The sequence below is a fragment of the Archocentrus centrarchus genome, chromosome 1 (genome assembly GCF_007364275.1).
Source record: "Archocentrus centrarchus isolate MPI-CPG fArcCen1 chromosome 1, fArcCen1, whole genome shotgun sequence".
Classification (NCBI taxonomy): Eukaryota; Metazoa; Chordata; class Actinopteri; order Cichliformes; family Cichlidae; genus Archocentrus; species Archocentrus centrarchus.
Window position 1 is genome coordinate 37683720 of NC_044346.1, and position 20102 is coordinate 37703821.

Here is a 20102-nt window from a genome sequence, read left to right on the forward strand (position 1 = left end):
AAGGACATGAGTGATGTTCTGAAATATGACTGAGGCCCACAATTGATTTTAGGTTTCACAGTTAATGTTTTATTTTATTTACTGCAGACCGTCTTGCAGGCGCCCCCTGCTGTGCTCCCGAATTGCAGCCAGTTTCTGTAGAACATGATTAATGTGAGGTGGAACGACTTTCAGATCCACGGATCACACAAAAAAATATTTTGGGACTTTTGTTTCTACTAAACTTTGAAGAAAAAGTGAAGAAAAATTAAAAACAAACCCACAACAGATACTTAATCATTTAAGCCCATACTGTATTTTATACTCAGTGTACGCTGCCAAAGCAAAATAGAAATATTACTTACAAATGTATATTGAAAGGCACAGCTTCAAAATACAACATCATGCAATTCTGTTGGTGGTTTTCACTTTAAAATTGAAGTAAACATTCAAACATTGACCCATCGGCCTCTCTGTTGAACGGCGGCCGCCTGTCGCACGGTCAGTACTTCGCTCAGAGGTCGCTGCTTTTATAAGCATCCAGTCAAAAATGGCAAAATAGAACTACAAGTAAAGAACAGTAAAGTTAGAGCATGCATTCTCCACAGCCTCCTGAAATACCTGCGTAACAAATATTTTCTGTAAACGTCTCTCTGAACTCGAGCCGTGCCTGATGTCCATGATTAGCACCCAGAACTCTCCATCCTCTGTGCAGAAGCTGCGACTACGCCCTCAGATCATCGCATCAGGACAGCCGTATCAGCCGGTACATAAATATACACGTTTTACATTCGGAGGAGCCGGGAGACGTAGGGATTTGGTCCATGTTTTACAGTAGCCAGCTAAAAACAGAAAGCATCGACTCAAGACTCGTCCTGAGAAACAACACTGACCACGTGGTTTTCCAACCAAGCACATGCAAAAAAAAAAAAAAAAAAAAAAAAAAAGGGCTGTTTTGGGTTTTTTTTGGCACATTGAAGTTATTTTTGTGTCTTTTTCTAGTAACCGCCCCCACAACACCTGACTGGCTCTTCTGTAAATGTTTCACCCCATCAGGAAGCTACCTAAAAGGTCACGGTGAGCTCTCACTGGGCATGGCTTTAAGTCTCTTAATACAAAGGATCACCAGAGCGAAGCACATTAAAATACTCCAGTTAAGAAAAATACAATAAAAACTTAATTAAAAAAATAAAAGTGGGAGTGAGCAGGAACATCCCGTCCGTCCACAGGAGGTGCAGTTCAGCTTGGTTTACAGTAGATCTGCCAAAACTATAAAGGCCCAAACAGGCTTAATAACCCTGACAATGACGTTACTCCAGTTACTGTTGAATGTTGTGCAGTGTGTGTCTCGCCTCCTCGTTTGTGTCGTCCGAGCCAGACAAACATAAATCCTGTAATACTCTTTATGTCCGTGTAGGTGAATATTTTCTGTCCCAGGTTCATCTTGAGAGTTTGCTAATGACTCGAATCAGAGCAGCATTCTCATCCTTGAGCCTCTGGTTGTCGGCTCGGAGGTCCCCGAGAACCTGCAGACACGTCAGGGAACAGCAGGTCAGCTTTTACACTCTTAAAAAAAAAACAAAAAAAAAAAGAAGAATCTGGCCGATTTTAACCTGATCTGATGCATTTCCCCCCATAAAGGCTCTGTTATGACTCTGTGGTGCATTTTCTACCTCTGCTGCACAGATTTAGTGCACTAAACTTCTATCGGGTTGGAAAAACACCAGAAGCTTCCACAAACCAGATTTTTATGCTCTGTCTGAAACACACAAACCGGCCACCACAAAACACGACAAGTCGCCTCAACCTGACGGCAGATTACAAGGTGAGCCCACTACACCTGTGTCAAAGTTCAGTACGCGAGGGTCCACTGGGGTCAGAGTGAAGTGAATGACATCATCTGAAGGCAACTGAAGCTGTGTGCATTATTTGCTGCGGCTGCACGGATGCAAGCAGCAACCTTAAAAGTCCAGCTGATGGCGTTGGCCTCCTGATGGGGTCTCCCCAGACATTAAAATACACAAAGTTACAGCAGGAATAATCATTTTTACATCCTGCTATAAGAAAAGGGTTCAGTCTTTAAGAATAGGTTCTACCTTCCCATAACTGTACAGCGGGAGGTGTTAAAAGTTGGGGTGTGTGGCTGCTTTGACTTGAAACCAGCAGCTTTAACCAGTTTTGTGTGCTAAGCTGGAGTCACTGAGACGATCTTCTCGGCCCCGTTTGTGCCTGTCGGAGCATTTTTAAGGGAATAATGTGGCACGGACCGTCCAAGAGGTCTGTGCTGCAGCTTCGATGACTGACATCCCATCATTTTATCAGTCTGTTACCCAGCACTAATTAGCAGGTATCCATACTTGTGTGAAGCACCCACAGTGTTTATGAACTCCACCCTGTGGTTACTTCCATCTTTTTATTTACAGGTTTGTTTAAAGCAGCATCATTGTAGAGATTTTTTTACTGGTGACTGCAGAACTGTGTGCATTATCTGACATTACATCTGCATCACAAACAGGTCTCACCAGCTTTTACATGACACAGAGCTCTTCACAAGAACTCATGTCTCACCTGCCCACATTACTGAGTAACCATGCACGTGTGCGTGGGCTGCAGATACCTGCCCTGCTGTGATGCTTTCAGAGCGGCCAGCTTGGTTTAGTTTCAGGGTTTAGTTTCCAGAGTGGGTTTGCTCGTTTAGTTTCTAATAATTTCAGCTTTTTCTTTATTACCTAATAGCTGGTATTTGTTAGAGGTCCTTCACATGATCACGTTAATTGTTTGAGCTGCAGAAAGCAAACGGTGAGAATAACTCTGCGAGCCATGCTACACAGCTCACTGGTTTGGGTTTGTGTGTATGTAATGTGCAGCAGGTATAAAGTGGATATTTTATTCCTATTTTACTTTGGTGTCAGTCAGTATTCAGCTGTGAAGTGAACATCTGTACCTTCAGCTCATCTTCCAGTTCCACTGCTTTCCTCTGGAGCTTCAGCTTCTCCTGTGAACACAAACAGGGGCGCGTCAAAGTGACTGAAGCAGCCAGAACAAAAACGTTTCACCTGCAGAAAGTTCTGACAGCAGCCCACATGAAAACCTCCCCTTCATGCACTGCAGAGCCTGCAGGGCTGTTAATGTGCTCTCAGACTCTCACACCTTGCAAGTTTGCAGTAAGTTGAGAAAATGGTCAACACCCACAGTTTCAGCAGGAAATTTAAGCTTGGTTTAAAGCTGGTTGTTAATCGTTAGAAACCTCCATTTAAAGCTCACGCTCAGATCTCAAATGACACTGTAGCTGGTAGCCTGCAGATATCAGGACTCTCTCTCAGCTTTGAGTGTCCTTCAGGAAGCCTGGAGAGCTTTTCCTAAAGACTAAAATTACAAGAAAGCTGCCTCAGAGAGTTCAGCCTGTGCTGAAGATTAAAGGTGGTCCCAACAAATAGTGACTCATTAGAATTAAACTCTGTATTATCTGCTGTATTTCCATGTATGTTTGCACACATTTCCCATTTTCATAGCAAGTTAGGTGATGATCCTCTTCCCCCTGGAAAGTTCAAATCTCTAATAAAACTTTCTGTAACTGAAGAGCGCAGGTGTTCCTCACCTGTGCTGAGCATTATGTACCTACAGGTCCTTCTTTGGTTTATTATCCTTTATTACTGCCCAATGTCTGCTTTTGTTTCCTGGCCAAGTCTGCCTCGATAAAGATTTTAATCACAAGGGGCTTTTCAGCTCAACCCCCCCCCCCCCCCCCCCCCAAAACAAACAAACACACAACAAAAAGAAACATACGTATTTCTCCAGCTCCAGCAGGGCCGGTCGGTCTGTGCTGTTCTCTTGACTCTGCCACACAAAGAAAAAAACTCATTAATTTATGCTGCACTCAGTTTACGAGCTGCAATGAAAACGAGACATCAACTGCACAAAAAACAGAAACTTCAATTCTGCAAAATAAAATTCTCCAGCTCCTGATCTTCCACCGGGCCTTTGGTGCAGCCTCTCAGTTCAGCCTTTCCCTTCTCTTTGAGCAGTCTTTCCTCTGATTGGCTGCTCCTTGTAAACAGAAGGTTTAAACAGCACATGGGTGGGGCTTCATTCTCAGCCGGAGGTGTGTGACTGAGATGACATCCCCTCCATCTTTGTCTTTATTATTTGAAACTTTAACCATGTAATATGTGTGTGTATTATATAGATCGATTTAAATGTAGATGCTCTGATATGATAAGGTGTTTACCTACAATACAAAGCGCTCTGAGGCAACTGTTTGTTGCGATTTGGTGCTATATAAATAAAACTGAATTGATACCTGAGGCGAGTTTCTGATGCTTTGCTGCTTTTAAAAAGAGTAACTGTGACCTTTCGGGCTGATTTTGCTGCCTCTGCTTTCTGTGGCCGACACAGATAAATGTCAGAGCCCACAGAGCATGTCTCTCTCTCTCTTTTTTTTTTTTTAAATGTCTCACACTGTTAAAGGTCAGAGGCATGAGCAAACCTGCCGAACCTGTCGGAGTCTTTCCAGCTCCACTTTGTTTTGGCTGAGCTGCAGCTCCATCTCCTGTAGTTTGTCCTTCAGAGTCAGATTCTCCTGCAGCATCTTGAAGTACAACTGGGGAGGAAATAAAAACACCACAACTATCAGAGGGGAACGACCCAGCCAGTGTTCATGCTGTAATGACAATCTCTGTTTTTATAAATACATTTCTGAAGGATTTGGAAGAGGAAACAAGAACTTTAACAGCTTTTTATGTGCATGTGGAACCAGCTTGGTTGAGGTTTTGGTCTGTGGGTCCTGTCATGGATTAGGTGACCTGTATTTCACTTTCAGCCCTGTGGCGGTTTTTCTAGTATGTGTGTGGAGAGAGTCAGTACGCACCGGTCTGTAATCAGTAGATGTATCTGATAGCTGACTCCCACTGCAGAGACACACAAAAAGAAAGTCATGAGGGGAAATCCTCCAAAGTAACAACACATGGATACTCATGGGCCCCGTTCCCTCAATGCATCATCAACGGGGTGATCCGTGATTGGCTGATTCTGCTTATGAGGAGATTACCGAAACTAGAATCAATTATTTAGAATGATCACGCTTCTGGTTGATGACCAAAGAAAATGTAACAAATGGGAGGGCGCGATGTTTCACCCCAATTCAGTGGCTCTTGCACTGTGGTGCAAAATATAAAGTGAAACTACAGTGAATATGATTTTTTTAAGAAAAATAAATGAGGGCAGCACAGTGGTTAGCACTGCTGCCTCAGTTAGAATACCATCTGGAAGGTCTGGGTTTGATTCCACCTTAGCCCCTCCCTTTCACTCTGTGTGGAGTTGGTTAATTGGCTACTCTAATTTGCCCATAGGTGTGACTGTGGATGGTTGTCGGTCCTTCTGTGTTGGCCCTGTGACAGCCTGACGACCTGTCCAGGGTGTACCCTGCCTCTCGCCCTATGTCAGCTGGGATAGGCTCCAGCCCCCCCGCAACCCTGAACAGGATAAGCAGTAGTGAATGGATGGATGGAAAAACAAATGAGTGAAAGTCATTAAGAGTAAGGCAGAATGCATGTGAGGATGAAAGGGTAGGAAGTGGAAAGGTGAAGCTGCGAAGAGTCGATGTAGTGAAGGTGGACGAGTTAAAATACCTGGGGGCCACTCATCCAAAACAACAGACTGTGCACAAGAGAGGTGAAGAAGAGAGTGAAGGCAGGGTAGAGACGAGTGTCAGGGGTGATGTGTGACAGGTTTACAAGATGGTAATGAGACCTGCTACGATGTTTGGTGTATGCTGCATGGAGACGGAGCACAGATAACAAGACAGGAAGCCCAGCCGGAGGTGGTGGAGTCAAAGACGCTTTGATGATTTTTGACCAGGATGGACACAAACTGGAATATCAGATGGAGAGCCAAAGAGAGGCTAAGATGGTCTGGACATGTGGATATTTTGGCAAAAAGATGTTGAAGATGGAGCTGCCAGGCAGGAGGAAAATAAAGAAACCACAGAGGTTCATGGATGCACTGAAGGAGGACAGAAGAGAAAACAAGCGAAAGGATCAGATGGAGACAGATGATCCATTCCTGAAGGGAGCAGCCAAAAGAAGAAGGTGGAGAAACAAGAGTTTTGTGACGCAAAAGAGGGAAGCTCCTCCTCAGAGCTGCAGGCAGGACGGGGACTGTATTTCAGGTACAGCTCACTTAACATTCCCGCTGTTTGCGTCACATCAGAGGGGCGTATTCGGGGCACACTTATTTCATTCGTGATGATTTAGGCGCAGCATCGAGGAATGTGCCACACTGGGCTCAATGATTCCCTCCCAACTGAAACAGCACTTCTGTAAAACTAACAAGTCTGTAAAAGATCATAATGATCGCTCAATATTCTCTCTAATTAATCCTCTTATAACTGCGCTGCTCATGCTGGATTTATACTGGTTGACACTGAGTCCATCATTTCATCATGAACAAACCTGCTGCTGAACAGGTCTGCGAACGTGTTGTTGGGACAACCGATCAAACCAGCAAAAACGTCCACGCACAGAGAACAGGACCAGGTTTACAAATAAAGCTACATTTTAAAAACTTCACAGACTCATTACAGCTGAAATACACAGACATCCTGTCTATGAAATAAGAGAAACAAAATTGTTTGCATCTCCACAAGAATGAGTGAAACTCACTGCAATGAAGTTGTGCTGTTACTGTTTTTGTCATCAGGATGAAGATCATCATCATTCTGAAAAATAAGATGGTTCACACAGACGGTCAGACCGCGATAATCATCTGAATTATCTTAGTTTCTCACTCACTCTCACACACACACACACACACACACACACACACACACACACACACACACACACACACAGTACATCCAGCAGGTTATTTCCTTCTTTCAGTGTAAACTGAATACTGAACCCAGGTAAATGTTACTCGTGTGACTCAAGTCTCAAGTTGACTTTTCTGACAGGAAGTAGTCCAGGCGTGCCCTCACTACTGGAAATACTCGAGGTAGCTGCCTGCCGACACACACGTCGTCCATTCGCTCACTCGCTGTGAATTCACTGCACAATTACCTGCTCTACCCCCACATTCGCTCACCTGAACGTCCCACTAATCTTGTATTAGCGAGCTGCAGCGCTTTAATGCACGATCAACACTGGCTACAGCGGGTCACATGCAGCCCCCACAGGTAGAAAAGTGTAAGCAAAGAGGAATCTTTACATTTACAGTGTTTTTCTAGTCTTATTGACCAGTCAAAGCCCTTGAAATCACAAAACATATTTAACCATTTAGTCTGTTATTTTCTGTACACTCTACAGACATCCCCTTCTACTGAGAGCCAGAGGAAAACTCTGAAACTGGGCCTTTAGAATCTCCGATTCATTCATAAACAGCTGCAAAACTATAAAAACCAACATGAACAACAAGAAATTCTGAAATTCATCTGCATCATCAGGCTAGAGTTTGTGCAGGCCCTCAAATCTTTAAATTAGAGCATAAATACATGTTAAATGGGCTGGTGCTTATGTACCACCATTCTCTTTAAAGTGAGCTCTCAAAGCACTTCCTAGTCCAGGTCTCACTCACCCACTCGCTCTCTAAGCACTTTGTCTAACATACACAAGATGGCGGCGCGCACAGACGCAGCGGCTCACAGCTCTTCCTTTCGGTGCTCTTTCTTGTACTTTTTGTATTTCTTATTTGTTAGTTTTTGTGCATTTGTCTCCACAGACTCCCTCCAATCTCATTGTGCATCCTGTATAATCACAATAAAAGGCAATCTATTCTACAAACTCAGAGGGGTGCATCAGGAGCACCTTGGTGGATCAATCCCTGGCTCCACCGACCTTGCTGTCGGTAGATGACTGGCTCTACCACCTGAGCCTCAGCTGTCCTTATTAGAGAAACTAAAAATTCAAATTTCAGCTCCAAGTAGTCACTCACCCATCCAAATTTAATTCAGGGGTTTCAGTCACACAGAAATGAAGCACACTATAGTCAGAATTGTGAGATTGTGTCACACTCTACTTCCTTTATAATAAATATGGCCTCGTCATTTAAGGAACCTTAGAATGTGGAAGGAATTCATGAAAACTGACACTTTTGCACATATTTAAGGTTCAAAATGGTCATTTACTACTTCCACTCCAACTTCCTTTTTTGTCCACATCTTCATTTACATAATGAGAGATAAGGGTGCCCCCTCACTGACATCGATGTTGCAATAAACAGGAAAGATGACTGAATGTTTTTGTCAGCACCGCTCTTACTTCTTCTCCCAGCTGAACGATGCCCGTGGAGCGTCTTTCCCTCCTCTTATTGCGCCTGTCCTTTGCTCCCGCGCGCTTATCCCCCCCCTCCGGCTCTGGCTGATTCACCTGCGGGTCTGTGTCTGAAACACATAGAAGTAAACAGAAAACACTTGAGGCGTACAGAACTGAGACATAACAGCGATGCGCGAACGTAGATTAGTTTCCAAATGAAACTTTGCGTAACACACCAAAGCCGCCTTATCGGCGCTGCCTGCCTTCGTGCATGTCGAGGCCTGTGAGGAATGAGTTCATCCAGCACAAACTGCTGGGTTTGGCTTTGAACTTAATGTTCCTGCAAGTTAACTTTAAAAACTGATTTCCTCTCATGGTATTAGATGTGTATCAGGGGGTGAACCGCATCAGCCCAACAAAAACAAAAATAAGGGTGGAGTGTGGTAAAGGAGTGATTAAAAAAAACATATGATAAAGAGGTCAGATGATCTCCACTGTAGCCCTCTGAGAATGTGGTAGCCACCCCACCTACCCACAGAACGCTCCACATGCGCAGAAGTAGCTTTTACAGCATGTGCGAAACCATCATTTCCTTTAAGACGCTGACTTAAGAACACTCCACCCAGAAACTTCATGTCATTTATATTGTGGTCTTACCGTAAACACAGGCGACTCTAAAAAGAGCACAATGGGTGTTGCACTCCTCAGGTAGTCAGTTCCTGAGTATTTTACTTTGTCATTTTAAAATTCTTAAGGAGTCTATAAATGTGGTAAATGAAACTGAAATCGTGGCACAGTTTCTAAAATTTGGCTGATTTCCCCTTCGAGTCGTCATTTTTGGTGCACCTTTGTGCTGCTTTTTTATAGATTCCCTGGAAGCTCGGTAATATTTGGCACAGAGGCCAGAACTAGCCCACCCATGGCTCCAATCTGGATGGCTCTGGAAAACTGCAAATAAGGACACTGAATGCTGATCTGTCAGTCACAAGATTGACCTGCATTAAAGTCTGCTTTAAAGGTCCCGTTCGAGTCAAAAAAGGAGGATAATTTACAAAATGAACATTCCCAAAAAGATCAAGAACATGGACGTTGATGCCAGAGTCCTCACAGGTCTTTAGGAAGTCTCCGCAAAGACCAGCCAGGAGGAGAAAAGCCACACTTGAAGGCTGCTACACAGAGTAGACATCCTACTCCATAATCAGAGACATCAGATGTTCTCCCTGCATAACACAAATACCTGAATCTTTAAACAAACCAGACGAGGAGAGCCAGCAGTCAGAAAAAGACTCACCGTTTAAAACTAAAGTCAACTAATCTCTTACATTAGAAAACAACCATGACTGAGCAGTAACCAATAAACAAATGGTCTCAAACTTTCAGTGTGAAGAATGACTATATAAAGTTATGCTGATTTAGAAGTGTGACTCTCACAGATCTGACGTTACAACTGTATCAGTGAAAAAGAGGAAGAGAAAGCACTACCAGAAATATCCAGACATGGCGAGCAGGCGCATGATGGACTTACTAAGAAACTTGTGATGGTGAGACTACTGAAGTGACCCCACTCGCTACTTCACTGCTGTCTGCCCCTCAGTTTGATTTACACTTTAGACATTGAGGGTTTTGGGGGGTGTAGGTGTGAGTGAGCACTGCTGGTCGGCAGTCAGGTGCTCATCATGCATCTGTCCCCTCAATTTTAACAGCACTCTAGTTCTCATACAGACACACTCACTTTTTACACTTCACACACTCACACATATTCTGACACATGCATCCAACATTTCAACTTCCTGATGAGTGGGGAGGGGAGCAGGCAGGTCCTTTCACACCCCTGTTTCCTGCACCCGACTCAGGATGGGGGTTGGCTGGGGTGTGGGGGTGGTGCTCACTGCACTCTGGAGTGACTGCTGGCTCTGGGGGCACTCATTCGTCCACGTGTTGGGTTGATGAGTGGATGAGTTGTTATTGTGTGTGTCTGTGTGCATGGCTCTTGCCCTTTGGCCATGTGAGCCCCTGATGGGGCTGCCCTCCTCCTCCTCTTGGGTTAGGCGCACAGTTGTCCTCGGGTTCTCGGGTCTTCGGTGCTTGTGGGGGGGCCTGGGTTTAACTCTGACTCTGGGGGTCGTTATTGTGGCTTCTCACCCTCCTTACCAAGTACATTTCATGACGAATACACACACACACACACACACACCAGAAGAAGAGTATGTGCTTGTTTTCTGTTTTATACTTCTCTTTCAGCTGCTGTTTGTTGTTGGGTTTTTTTGTGTGTTTTACTTCTTTGTTTGTGTGCTTTTGTAAGGATGTTCATTTTCATACATGGCTTCTTTTTGCAACCAGACAAGGCACCCCCTGTTTGCAACTTGAAAAAAAACACGGGATAAAGACACTCCCAGATTGGATATCGTTTTCAGACTCGGGAATGACAACCATATTCTGTACACACCCCAAGTCCCTGAAATCACGGTGGGTTCAGTTTCACATAGAAGTCGATGCTTGTTCTGAGGTGACCCAGGAAACACGGGGTCAGAACAGGGCTTCGATCTAACGATAGCAGCTTAGCTGAAAGCAGGGTGGAGGTGTACGAGAAGATCATTTTGAGAGCTGACAACACTCTGTGTCCTTGCTATTCCTTTTTTTAAACTTTGACTAGCACAATACATACAGAACAATGACTTTTATAGTAAAAGTGATCAGATTCTTCTGACTTTAAAGAATCTTTTAGGCCGTTTTTGAGTTCGCAGCTCACTGGTCACTTTGTAGCAACACTCACCCCTTTCTGCAGGTGTGACGGTGACGATGGGGCTGACAGGATGGATGTATCGAGGTGAAGGATCGGCAGACTTGGCCACACACTTCTCTGCTTCTTTGAGGTCTGTCAGAGTCACACCCTGCCAGCACGGAGCAAAAACAAAACCACCCATAAAAATAAGGCAGTACACACCTGGTAACTCAGTACCTGTGCTGCTGTTAAAGTCGCCCTACGATCCTGGAATAATGAGGTTCAGCACATCTGTTTGCCCAACTGTTTAATGTTGTGTAGTGTTGAGACCAGTGAACAGAGTAGTGAATCTGGATAAGGGGCACACGTGAGTATTACCTGTGTGGAGCGACGAGACTGGCGCAACAGCTTAGAGCGAGCTTTCCTCTGAGACTCGGACTCTTCGTCCCTAGATGGAGCCTGGAACCTAGACACACAAACAGTGACAAATGACTCATTTCCTTATCAGATGTACATTTACTAAAACCACAATGCATTTGCTTGAAATCATTAGGTTTTTAAAAAGCGCTTTAACTGCTAGTAAAGTATAAATATCCTCCGTCTCTTACTTGCGCCTGTCAGCGTTGGGAGTGCTGGGACTCTCGGCTGCAGCGTCCCTAGTCTGAGGTGTGGGTTGTACTCTGGCAGTGCGGTTCGCCTTGTCCTGCTCCTTCTCCTCCTTCTCCTCCTCCTCCTCTTTATCCGTTGGTGTCTGGATCACATAGAGAAGGGAAGAAAAAAAAAAAGTGAACGGATTAACTGCCACCACCACAGATTCTGATTGATGACCTCAGTGAGAAAAGTAATGTCAGCATGCTGCTGATTTTTTTTTCCCAGTTGGCATCAGGGGTCTGTCTAAATGCTGGGTGAACAGACATACGTATACTTGTAACTGGGTTGTTACAGCGAATCTTACCATCTTGTGTTTATTAACATGGACGCCAAGACAACTGACCCCCTCCCCACATGAGCGTGCAGTGTCCCCCCGCTCATCATCTCTAGGTTCAAAAACCGAAGATAGCAATAATGAAAATGTTCAGCTCAACGTTTCACAAACAGGACTTCTCTAAGCAATCGGTGATGCTCATCTTTTATGTGCAGCAAGACGGGCCGCAGCAGCGCCATCCACGGATTTGTGGATTTCCCCGTGTCGAGGCCACGGTGTTGCGTTTTGAGTGCGGCTCCACAAACACACTTGCTAATCAGTGCCGAGGTCAGATTAATAAAGTACAACAACTTCATTCACCAAACCCAAGTCACAGACTTCTTAGTCTGCGCCATATTATTTATCCATTATCTAAAAATGCCATTAAAATGCTCCACTAAGAACCAACAGCACAAACACAACTGAGAGATCCAGTTCAATGACTCCAATATGTGGAGGTGGAGACAGATTTGTCAGGACTCCTGTCAAAGCCACAAATGTTGAACCTTTAAGGTTACTAAAAATAAAATTACTAAGCATATATATTTATCATAACCTATTTATTTCTGCTAAGTGGACTTCAGTTTGCATTTACAGTTTTTATGCTCTGTAGCCTCAGCTTTGTTTTTTGTTAGCCTTGCAGGCTGCTGCTTCCTTGGTGCAGATTTTATTTTTGAGTAACGATGGTACAATAAAATACTTTTCAGCTCATTTAAAAGCATCACAGTAGCATAAAACTTTTCTTTAATCATATCTAATCACATGCACTGCCCATCATTATATAACACTTGCTGAAAATGAAACCTGCTGTATGATAAACTGAGATTTTTTGGTATACCTTATCAGCAGGACTGACGGCAGATGTCGTCACACTCTCTGTGTCTGGACTGGAGACGGTTGAGCTTTCTGGGAAAAACAGAACAAGCATTTATAACAATCAGCACACTGATGCAGATTTGCAGAGCACGTAGTGCTCACGACCAGAGTGGTTTACCGGGGCTGCTCTCTTTCTCCTCGCTCAGGTCCAGGCCTCCTGAAATGCCCCTCTCCTTGGATTGGTCCTGCAAAGTCATCTTTTCTCTGCTGCTCATCCTGCACACGGAGCTCCTGGAAGCAGAATATGGGAGACAGAAGCCCCAAGGAACATTTTACTCTTGTTTTACTGTGCATCTACCATAGTAATCTGCCCAAATCTGTTACTTTCACTAAGATATGCGGGTGTTCGCTTTTAAATGTTTCACTGGAACAAGCTTCACACAAACAGACATGAATTTAATTCAGGATAAGAAACAGATGGATATTCACCTCCGCCGTTTGTTTTGTGCATTCGTAGCGTTGGACCCTGGTTGCCTGTCCAATACTGACATCTCATTACGCCACTATGAAACAGAAAGAACAGGTATGAACAAGAAAACCAAGCTTCTAGATTCCATAAATGCACAATATCAGGTAAAGACAAACTTACATTGGCCTGTTTTACAGATAATTCTTCCAGGAGCCCCGAAACACTTTCATCAGCAACATCAAACGGTGTCTGACCCTAAAAGCATTCAAGAAAACTGATAAATAGGCTGAACCGTGATGCAGCAATTTAAGTTTTCATTTTCCAGGCCTCACCCCATTGCTGCGAGCCTCCATATTGCACAGCTGTTCAGCCAGGATGCGACAGGCCTCGCCCTGACCCCAGTGAGCTGCAGCATGGAGAGGTGTCCAGCCGTCAAAGTCCACAGCAGACACATCCAGCCCACACTGACACAGTATCCTGAACAGCAAAAGAAAATGTGAACTAAACTCCAAATAGAAGCAGCGCCTGGTCCAGACAAACACGTGCCCTCAATGAAAATGTGAGTTTCAGGCTTGCTGGCAAAAAAAAAAAACAACAACAAAACAGGTCAAGTTCATAAAAAGAAGTTTACTTCAGGGCCTCGAGGTAGCCTTTGGCTGCAGCCACATGCAGCGGGGTGGCTCCAGTCTTTGGGTGCCGCACGTCAGCAGGAGGGCCCTCAGTCAGCCAAGTGCGGGCGTCCGCCGTGATTTGTTCCTCCTCCCACCGTTTAGCTGCCTCCACATCCACGCCTGTACAGAAATGTAATGCCAAATAAAGGTGTCTGATTTAAGATAAGATAAGATAAGATAAAACTTTAATGATCCCACGACGGGGAAATTTGCGCGTTACAGCAGCTCAGTACAGAAAACTAAAAATAGAATAGAATAAAATAAAATAGAAAAATTTATATGACTTCCTTGTCTTGAGGTTTTTGCTTTCTGACCAATACACACGCAGAAAGATCCTTCCTTACCCTGTCTCCGAGTGTAACTCTGAAGAATGGACTCAGTGGTTTCATCCAGAGCAATGTCCACAGGAACATCACCATCACAGTTCACAGCAGTGAGAGAGGCACCTCGCTTCAGGAGGAACCTGACAAAAACATGGAGGTGGAGACAATTCCTTTAACCTAAGGAGGCCAACAAAAATCACCTCTAACAGAAAATTTCTAATCATGTTATCTGTGTTTGTGGTGCAGGCACATTTGAACAAAAGCATTAGTCACTGACTATATAAACAAACAAAAAAAAAGCATCAATTTTTAAATCTTCTGAGCTGCGTGTGTGTGTGCTGGCACGGCCCACTCATGCTTCAGCTGCCAAACACGATAACAATGTTAGCATTGTTGAATGCAGAAAGACTCTGGCACCGAAGCTGCACACACAGAAGGAAAGCTGTCGTATTCTGCTGTAATACACACTCTGTGATGTCAGCGTGGCCGCAGGAGGCAGCGACGTGCAGCGGCGTCCATCCCTCACTGTCAACCTGGTTCACACTGGCACTGTGCTCCAAAAGGAAGGTCACGATTTCTATGCTGCAGTCTATGCAGGCCTGTGTTGAAGAAAAAAAAAAGACAAAAATGAGAAACTGCACTTAAATTGTATTCATAAGCCTATAAAACCTCAGGTGGAGAAACTGCCTCACCTGATGTAGAGCAGTGATCCCGTCCGCATTGGAGCAGTTAATAATTTCTGCTGCCTCCTCCCCGTTCTGCCTTTGGGTTTGTTTGGCCTCCTCCAGCATCGCCTTGGCCTCCTCCGTGTCTCCACTGGCACAGGCCGCGAGAAACTCAGCAGCAATGTCAAATTTCACCTTTTTCCTGAAAACACAGGACACAGGCAGCTGCATCACTTCACTGTCCAGCTCTAATACACACACACACACACACACACACACACACACACACACACACACACACACACACACACACACACACACACACACACACACACACACACACACACACACACACACCAAAGGCCAAACTCTGAACGGAAAAATACAATTTTTCCAAGTAAACCCAAATGTGTCAGTGCAAACTAAAGAGCCGAATATAGAACGGCATAAATGTAACTACACACTGCAGCAAGAGAGACCTCAGCAACTGTGACAGGTCTGATTAGTTGTAGTTCGTGGTGTAAACATAGTACACTGATTAACACAAGGACAATGCGTCTTTGAAACAAAGTGCAATGGGCTTTAATTGTACCCAGCGTTCTCATCAGGATAATTTAATGCTCAGTATTTAATGTTTATGTGGATATGTGAACAAAGTCACTGTGCCATCACCCTTTGGTTAGACAAGTTCTGTTATGAAGCCTCCACAGCTGAGCACTGAGTGTTTTTAGGCACAAGAAAACAAAACAAGCACTGAACTGCTAGTGATGCGGTTGGCTCTACCAAATCCTATTCTTCCCTGGTTTTTCCAACTTTACTCAACTTGGGAGTGATGTCACTCCCAGCTCAGATATCCAACTTCGCCCTGGCACGGCATTACTTTCAGACCCGGAAGCAGACCTGTCTTTTTTTAATACTGCCTTTGGTATGGCTGCAGCTGGTTCTTAACTCTTCTCTCCTTCCTCAGTTTCAGTAAAAATAACTGTCACTTAAGAGTTACGAGCAGTTTCACAATGGCAGAACAATGACGACACACCAGCGCACAGTTCAAATTGCACAAAATAACACCCGCTACAGCAGGGATTCAATGCAGTACCATATATTAAGCTTTACATTTAAGTATTGGTCCTAGACAGAAACACCTACTATAAGAAGCGCAGTTTGCATCTGCATTAATCACTAAAGTAAAAGTTTTTTCCAGTCGTTTGCTGTTTATCTTGTTTCTATTTTTGTAAACTAACCTCAGGATGGTTGGCAAGGCCTCATTCTCATTAATCAGCTTCAGGGTTTTGACCAGTGCACTACAAGCCCAGCATCCTGCTGAACTTAAAGTGACTCCTTGCTGGGTCAAAGCATCAGCATTGTTTTAAGGCACGGCCTACAACTGTTAACCTGCACAGCGAGCACTGCTGCCTCCCAGCAAACAGGGCCCAGATTCAAAGCCTGGCAGGGAGCTTGCATCTTCCGTTTGCTTATGTGGGTTTTCTTCATGAGCCCCTGGTAAATGTTGCCTATTTGGGCCAAGACAGTCTTAATCTCGAGACTTCCTGGTTAAACAAAGGTTTTAAAAAAAACAAACAAACAAACACTTAACAAGGACATATACAAATATAAAGACAGCCTGAAAGAGTTGGTAGAACTACAAGGCCTGGTGATGCAGAAACAATGCTGCTGTATTCAGCCTGAGCTTGAAATTCTCAGTGACGTGACCATAAACTGAATTGCAGTCATTTTTATACTTGTAGACTCTGTAACAGAGCCTCCAACTCATCCCTCTCATCCTTGTAAGACCAACAGAGAAATACCTGATTTCCTGGGGACTGTTTTTTTTGCACCACTGATTATTTCTTGCAGGAGGACAGTGCGGGTCAAGCCTGTGCTAACTGACTTTGATGGAGAGAAATGATACATCTCTGACCATGCATCACCACTGAACCATTAACTGACTGTAAAGGCTGCAATCTGGGGTGTTTTTGCTTTATTACATTATTTCATTTACATCAGTCTGTTATATTTTGTAGTATACCGCAAATCAAATTTGTCAGAAACATTGCAATTACACCCCCCCCAAAAAAAAAAAAAAAAAAATGTTTGAGCACTAATCATTACTGCAAGATCAGTTCACAGGTGTGGTTTTCTGTAGCATCTTTTGACAACAGCAACGCACTCTTACTAGATCTGTTCATAAAGAATATCAACTTTAATTTGGCAAACAAATGTGCCTTCAATATACTGGCAAAGGCCTGCTTGTGTCTGTCATCTTAAATACTGACCTTCGTTTCCATCGCCATTATTCATAATGTTGCATCATGTCTGGCAGGCAACTTTAGGCAGCTGCTACAACTAGTGAAACATTATAATTAGCAATAGGCTCCGTTTCAGCTTAAAATTTGGTTCAATAAAAGGCACACTAATTGAAAAGAAGCTCTGTGAATCCCATATTACAGCAGGCTGGAAAACATAACGTAATTCTGATATCTGCGCTATAAAAGGGTTTTTTAGGCCAGCTCAGACCTGCAGCGGTGAAAAGGATGGACATAAAAACCCTAACCTAGAACACTTTGCTAGCTAGCTGCAGCACAGCAAACCTCGGCCTCTGAAATTAAGCCTGACAACATAAACGTTTAAAGTTTAAATAAAAAACTGTGAGCGGGTGTTTCTGCTGTGATGTGATTCTATTATTCTGTCCACCCACAGCTCAAACCCCCGCACCGTAGTCCTCCCTCAGCCTATAGTCAGATGTTGGAGCTAAGCTAGCAGGCTGTTAGCCGGTTTGACAGGAGATGTTTCCTGACCGTCGGCTCTCGCCTCCTCCCCCGGGCAGCGGCTGGTCCTTCGGCGGGTCGTCGAGCTCGGCCTCGGGCTCCCCGCCTGCGTCACCGGCATCGCCCCGCCGCCTCAGCCTGGGCACATCCGACGCTCTGTCGGTGGAGGAGCCGGCCCAGCGCTTCAGCTGCTCCCGCCGCTTGGTCCTCGCCGCGTCTCCCATTTAGTTGTCCGCGGAGGACCGTGTTTTTAAAAATAAAACACACACAGAGCCAGCAGCGATGGACACACCCTCCATGTGTATGCTTTCACTTCCTGGTTGTTTAGCTCCGGGCTCCGCTCTATGTGGCGGAGGGTGCCTCGGCTCGTGCCCGCGGGCACCAAGAACGCGCAGGGCTGTGCGGGCTTGTCGGCGTGACGTCATCACCGCTCGTTTGCAGCAGCTCCTGAAAGGGAAATACCGAAATAGCTTAATGCCTGTGCAGATATGCTGCTGCACTTCCTGCCATTGTGCTTTCTCACAGTCAATTTTAGCTTCACGTTTACTTGCCAATAAAGGACAGCACAAATGGTAGAAGCACTGAAAATACTGTGCTGTACTTTTTTATTGACCTACTCAAATCATTTGATCCAGTAGTTCACAGTAGTCTACTGAAAAAGCAATGCTCAAATGGTTTAGACTATCAGTTTGTTAAATGATTTCATGACTATCTCAGTTTTATAGCACCAATTTGCAACAAGTCATCTCAAGATACTTTATACCACAATGTTAGGGCCCTATAGTATTAGACAGGTCCATCTCACATGCGCGAGCACTTTGTGATGATGGGAAGGAAGAAGTCAGTTTTAACAGGAAGAGACCTCAAGCTCAACCAGGCTCAGGGAGGGGCAGCCAACTGCCATAAAGTTTTGCATGTTGAGTGGAGAAAAAACAACACTGGCTCCATGGGAGAGGGGCCCGATGGCTGAAGGTTCTGCCTCCTATTCTACTTTTAGAAACTCTAGAAACCACAAGTGAGCCTGCAGTCGTAGGGTGAAGTGCTCTGTTCATATATGACGCTGTTTGGACTTTAAGATATGAAGTGGCCTGATCATTCAGGAGTCTCTCATAGTATTCAGGCAGCAGAGACTACAGAGTACAGGCCAGGTCCCCTTTGCTATCAGCACAGGTGTTCCACAGGGATCCATCCTTGGACTGTCTTATTTATCATATATAAGCAATAATATCTCTGATTCTCAAAACTTAAATGCATATTTTTGCACAGATGACACTATTTCATTTACCACTGGTTCTTCATTTGATCTGGTCATTGCAAATCTACAGTCTGCTTTTGATGCATCTTAGCAAACATAAGCTTGTTTTAAAGCTCTCGACTTTGTCACAGAGCTCTGTCTTTGATCACAGCTGATTCTTTCCTAACTCATCACTGTATCTTATGTAATAAAAAACGGGATGGTCCTCTCTGGCAATTAGGTGGAAGCAGCACCACAAAAGGTTTATTTACGATGTTCTACGCTCCTGGTACATTTAAACACAGTTCTTACAATGCCTGGTTAGTTTTATTTGTATTTATTTTATTTCTTGTTTTAGCTGGTTGCCAAGTCTCTGTATCTGTTGGATGTTTTGGTTACTTCCTGTTTTATTTTTTTCAGCCACTTGTCTCATGTTCGTTGAGTTTCGTTTTGCTTTCTTGGTTTTGCCTAATGTGATTAGCTTCAGCCGTGTGTCTGTTGCCCTTCTCTCATCATTTCCGTGCGTATGTAGGGCCTTGGTTTTCCTCAGCTCGTCACATCCTCCTCTGTGTGTTTCCTTGTTCTGTTCAGGTCTCTTGGATTATTTGCTCCTGTAGAGAGAGAGAGAGAGAATCCAGCATTAAAGCTACCTTCTGAGTTTATGTCAGTCTATTCAGTCCTATATTTGGGTCCACACTCTGCCTGCCACACTGCCGAAATCTGACAAGGTTATGCAGAAATATAAACTCCTGTGGGTGTGAAAGTGACACCAAAAAATGTAATCTCAAAAATTCCACATCAATAGTAGCAAATCTTTTTTTGTTTTTTTCTCTTTAAAAAAAGAAAGACGAGTATAGGGCTTCATGCAGTGCAGCAAATGGAAAGTTTTCCATATAGTATGGAGAGCTCATTTTAAATTTCCAACAGAAAAAACATCAGATCGAGTCAGGTTCTCCAGGATTGTGCAAGCCCATCCGTGTGACCTCTGCACTGCTGTTTGTTTCTAGCTGCTTGGCAGTCCTGGGTCTTCTTTCTTGTATTTTTTTGCTTTATGATGCACCAAATATTTTAATTTAAACTCTATTAAACTCTGCCACAGTAACCACTTTTGACAATTTCAGTTCCTTCTGTAGATTATTTTGTTCTGACTCTGGGGGAAAAACATTTGTAAAATGTTGTGAGAGCAAAGAGCTCACTGATCATGTGTATCACACATGCAAATGTGCAGATTAGGTGGAAGCAGCCCTA

At 44.2% G+C, this 20102-nt stretch overlaps 1 protein-coding gene across 2 annotated transcripts; it reads right to left on the reverse strand.

The window, feature by feature from the left end:
• Window positions 1-276: 276 nt before the first annotated feature.
• ppp1r12c (protein phosphatase 1, regulatory subunit 12C) lies at window positions 277-18003 on the reverse strand. 2 transcript variants are annotated; one of them, XM_030745554.1, is made up of 20 exons: window positions 17651-18003; window positions 14883-15057; window positions 14659-14789; window positions 14212-14330; window positions 13828-13987; window positions 13529-13673; window positions 13377-13451; window positions 13217-13290; window positions 12906-13018; window positions 12750-12817; window positions 11556-11698; window positions 11326-11413; window positions 10999-11116; window positions 8232-8353; window positions 6639-6694; window positions 4847-4886; window positions 4475-4579; window positions 3766-3816; window positions 2924-2974; window positions 277-1505 (listed from the first exon to the last, which is right to left on the reverse strand). In XM_030745554.1, the coding sequence occupies exons 1-20, from the start codon at window positions 17842-17844 to the stop codon at window positions 1419-1421; spliced, it is 2115 nt and encodes a 704-aa protein (XP_030601414.1). In that variant the 5' UTR covers window positions 17845-18003; the 3' UTR covers window positions 277-1418. The 2 variants fall into 2 exon arrangements, with proteins under 2 accessions (XP_030601414.1, XP_030601366.1); XM_030745506.1 differs by having other exon boundaries at window positions 4466-4579.
• Window positions 18004-20102: the final 2099 nt, after the last annotated feature.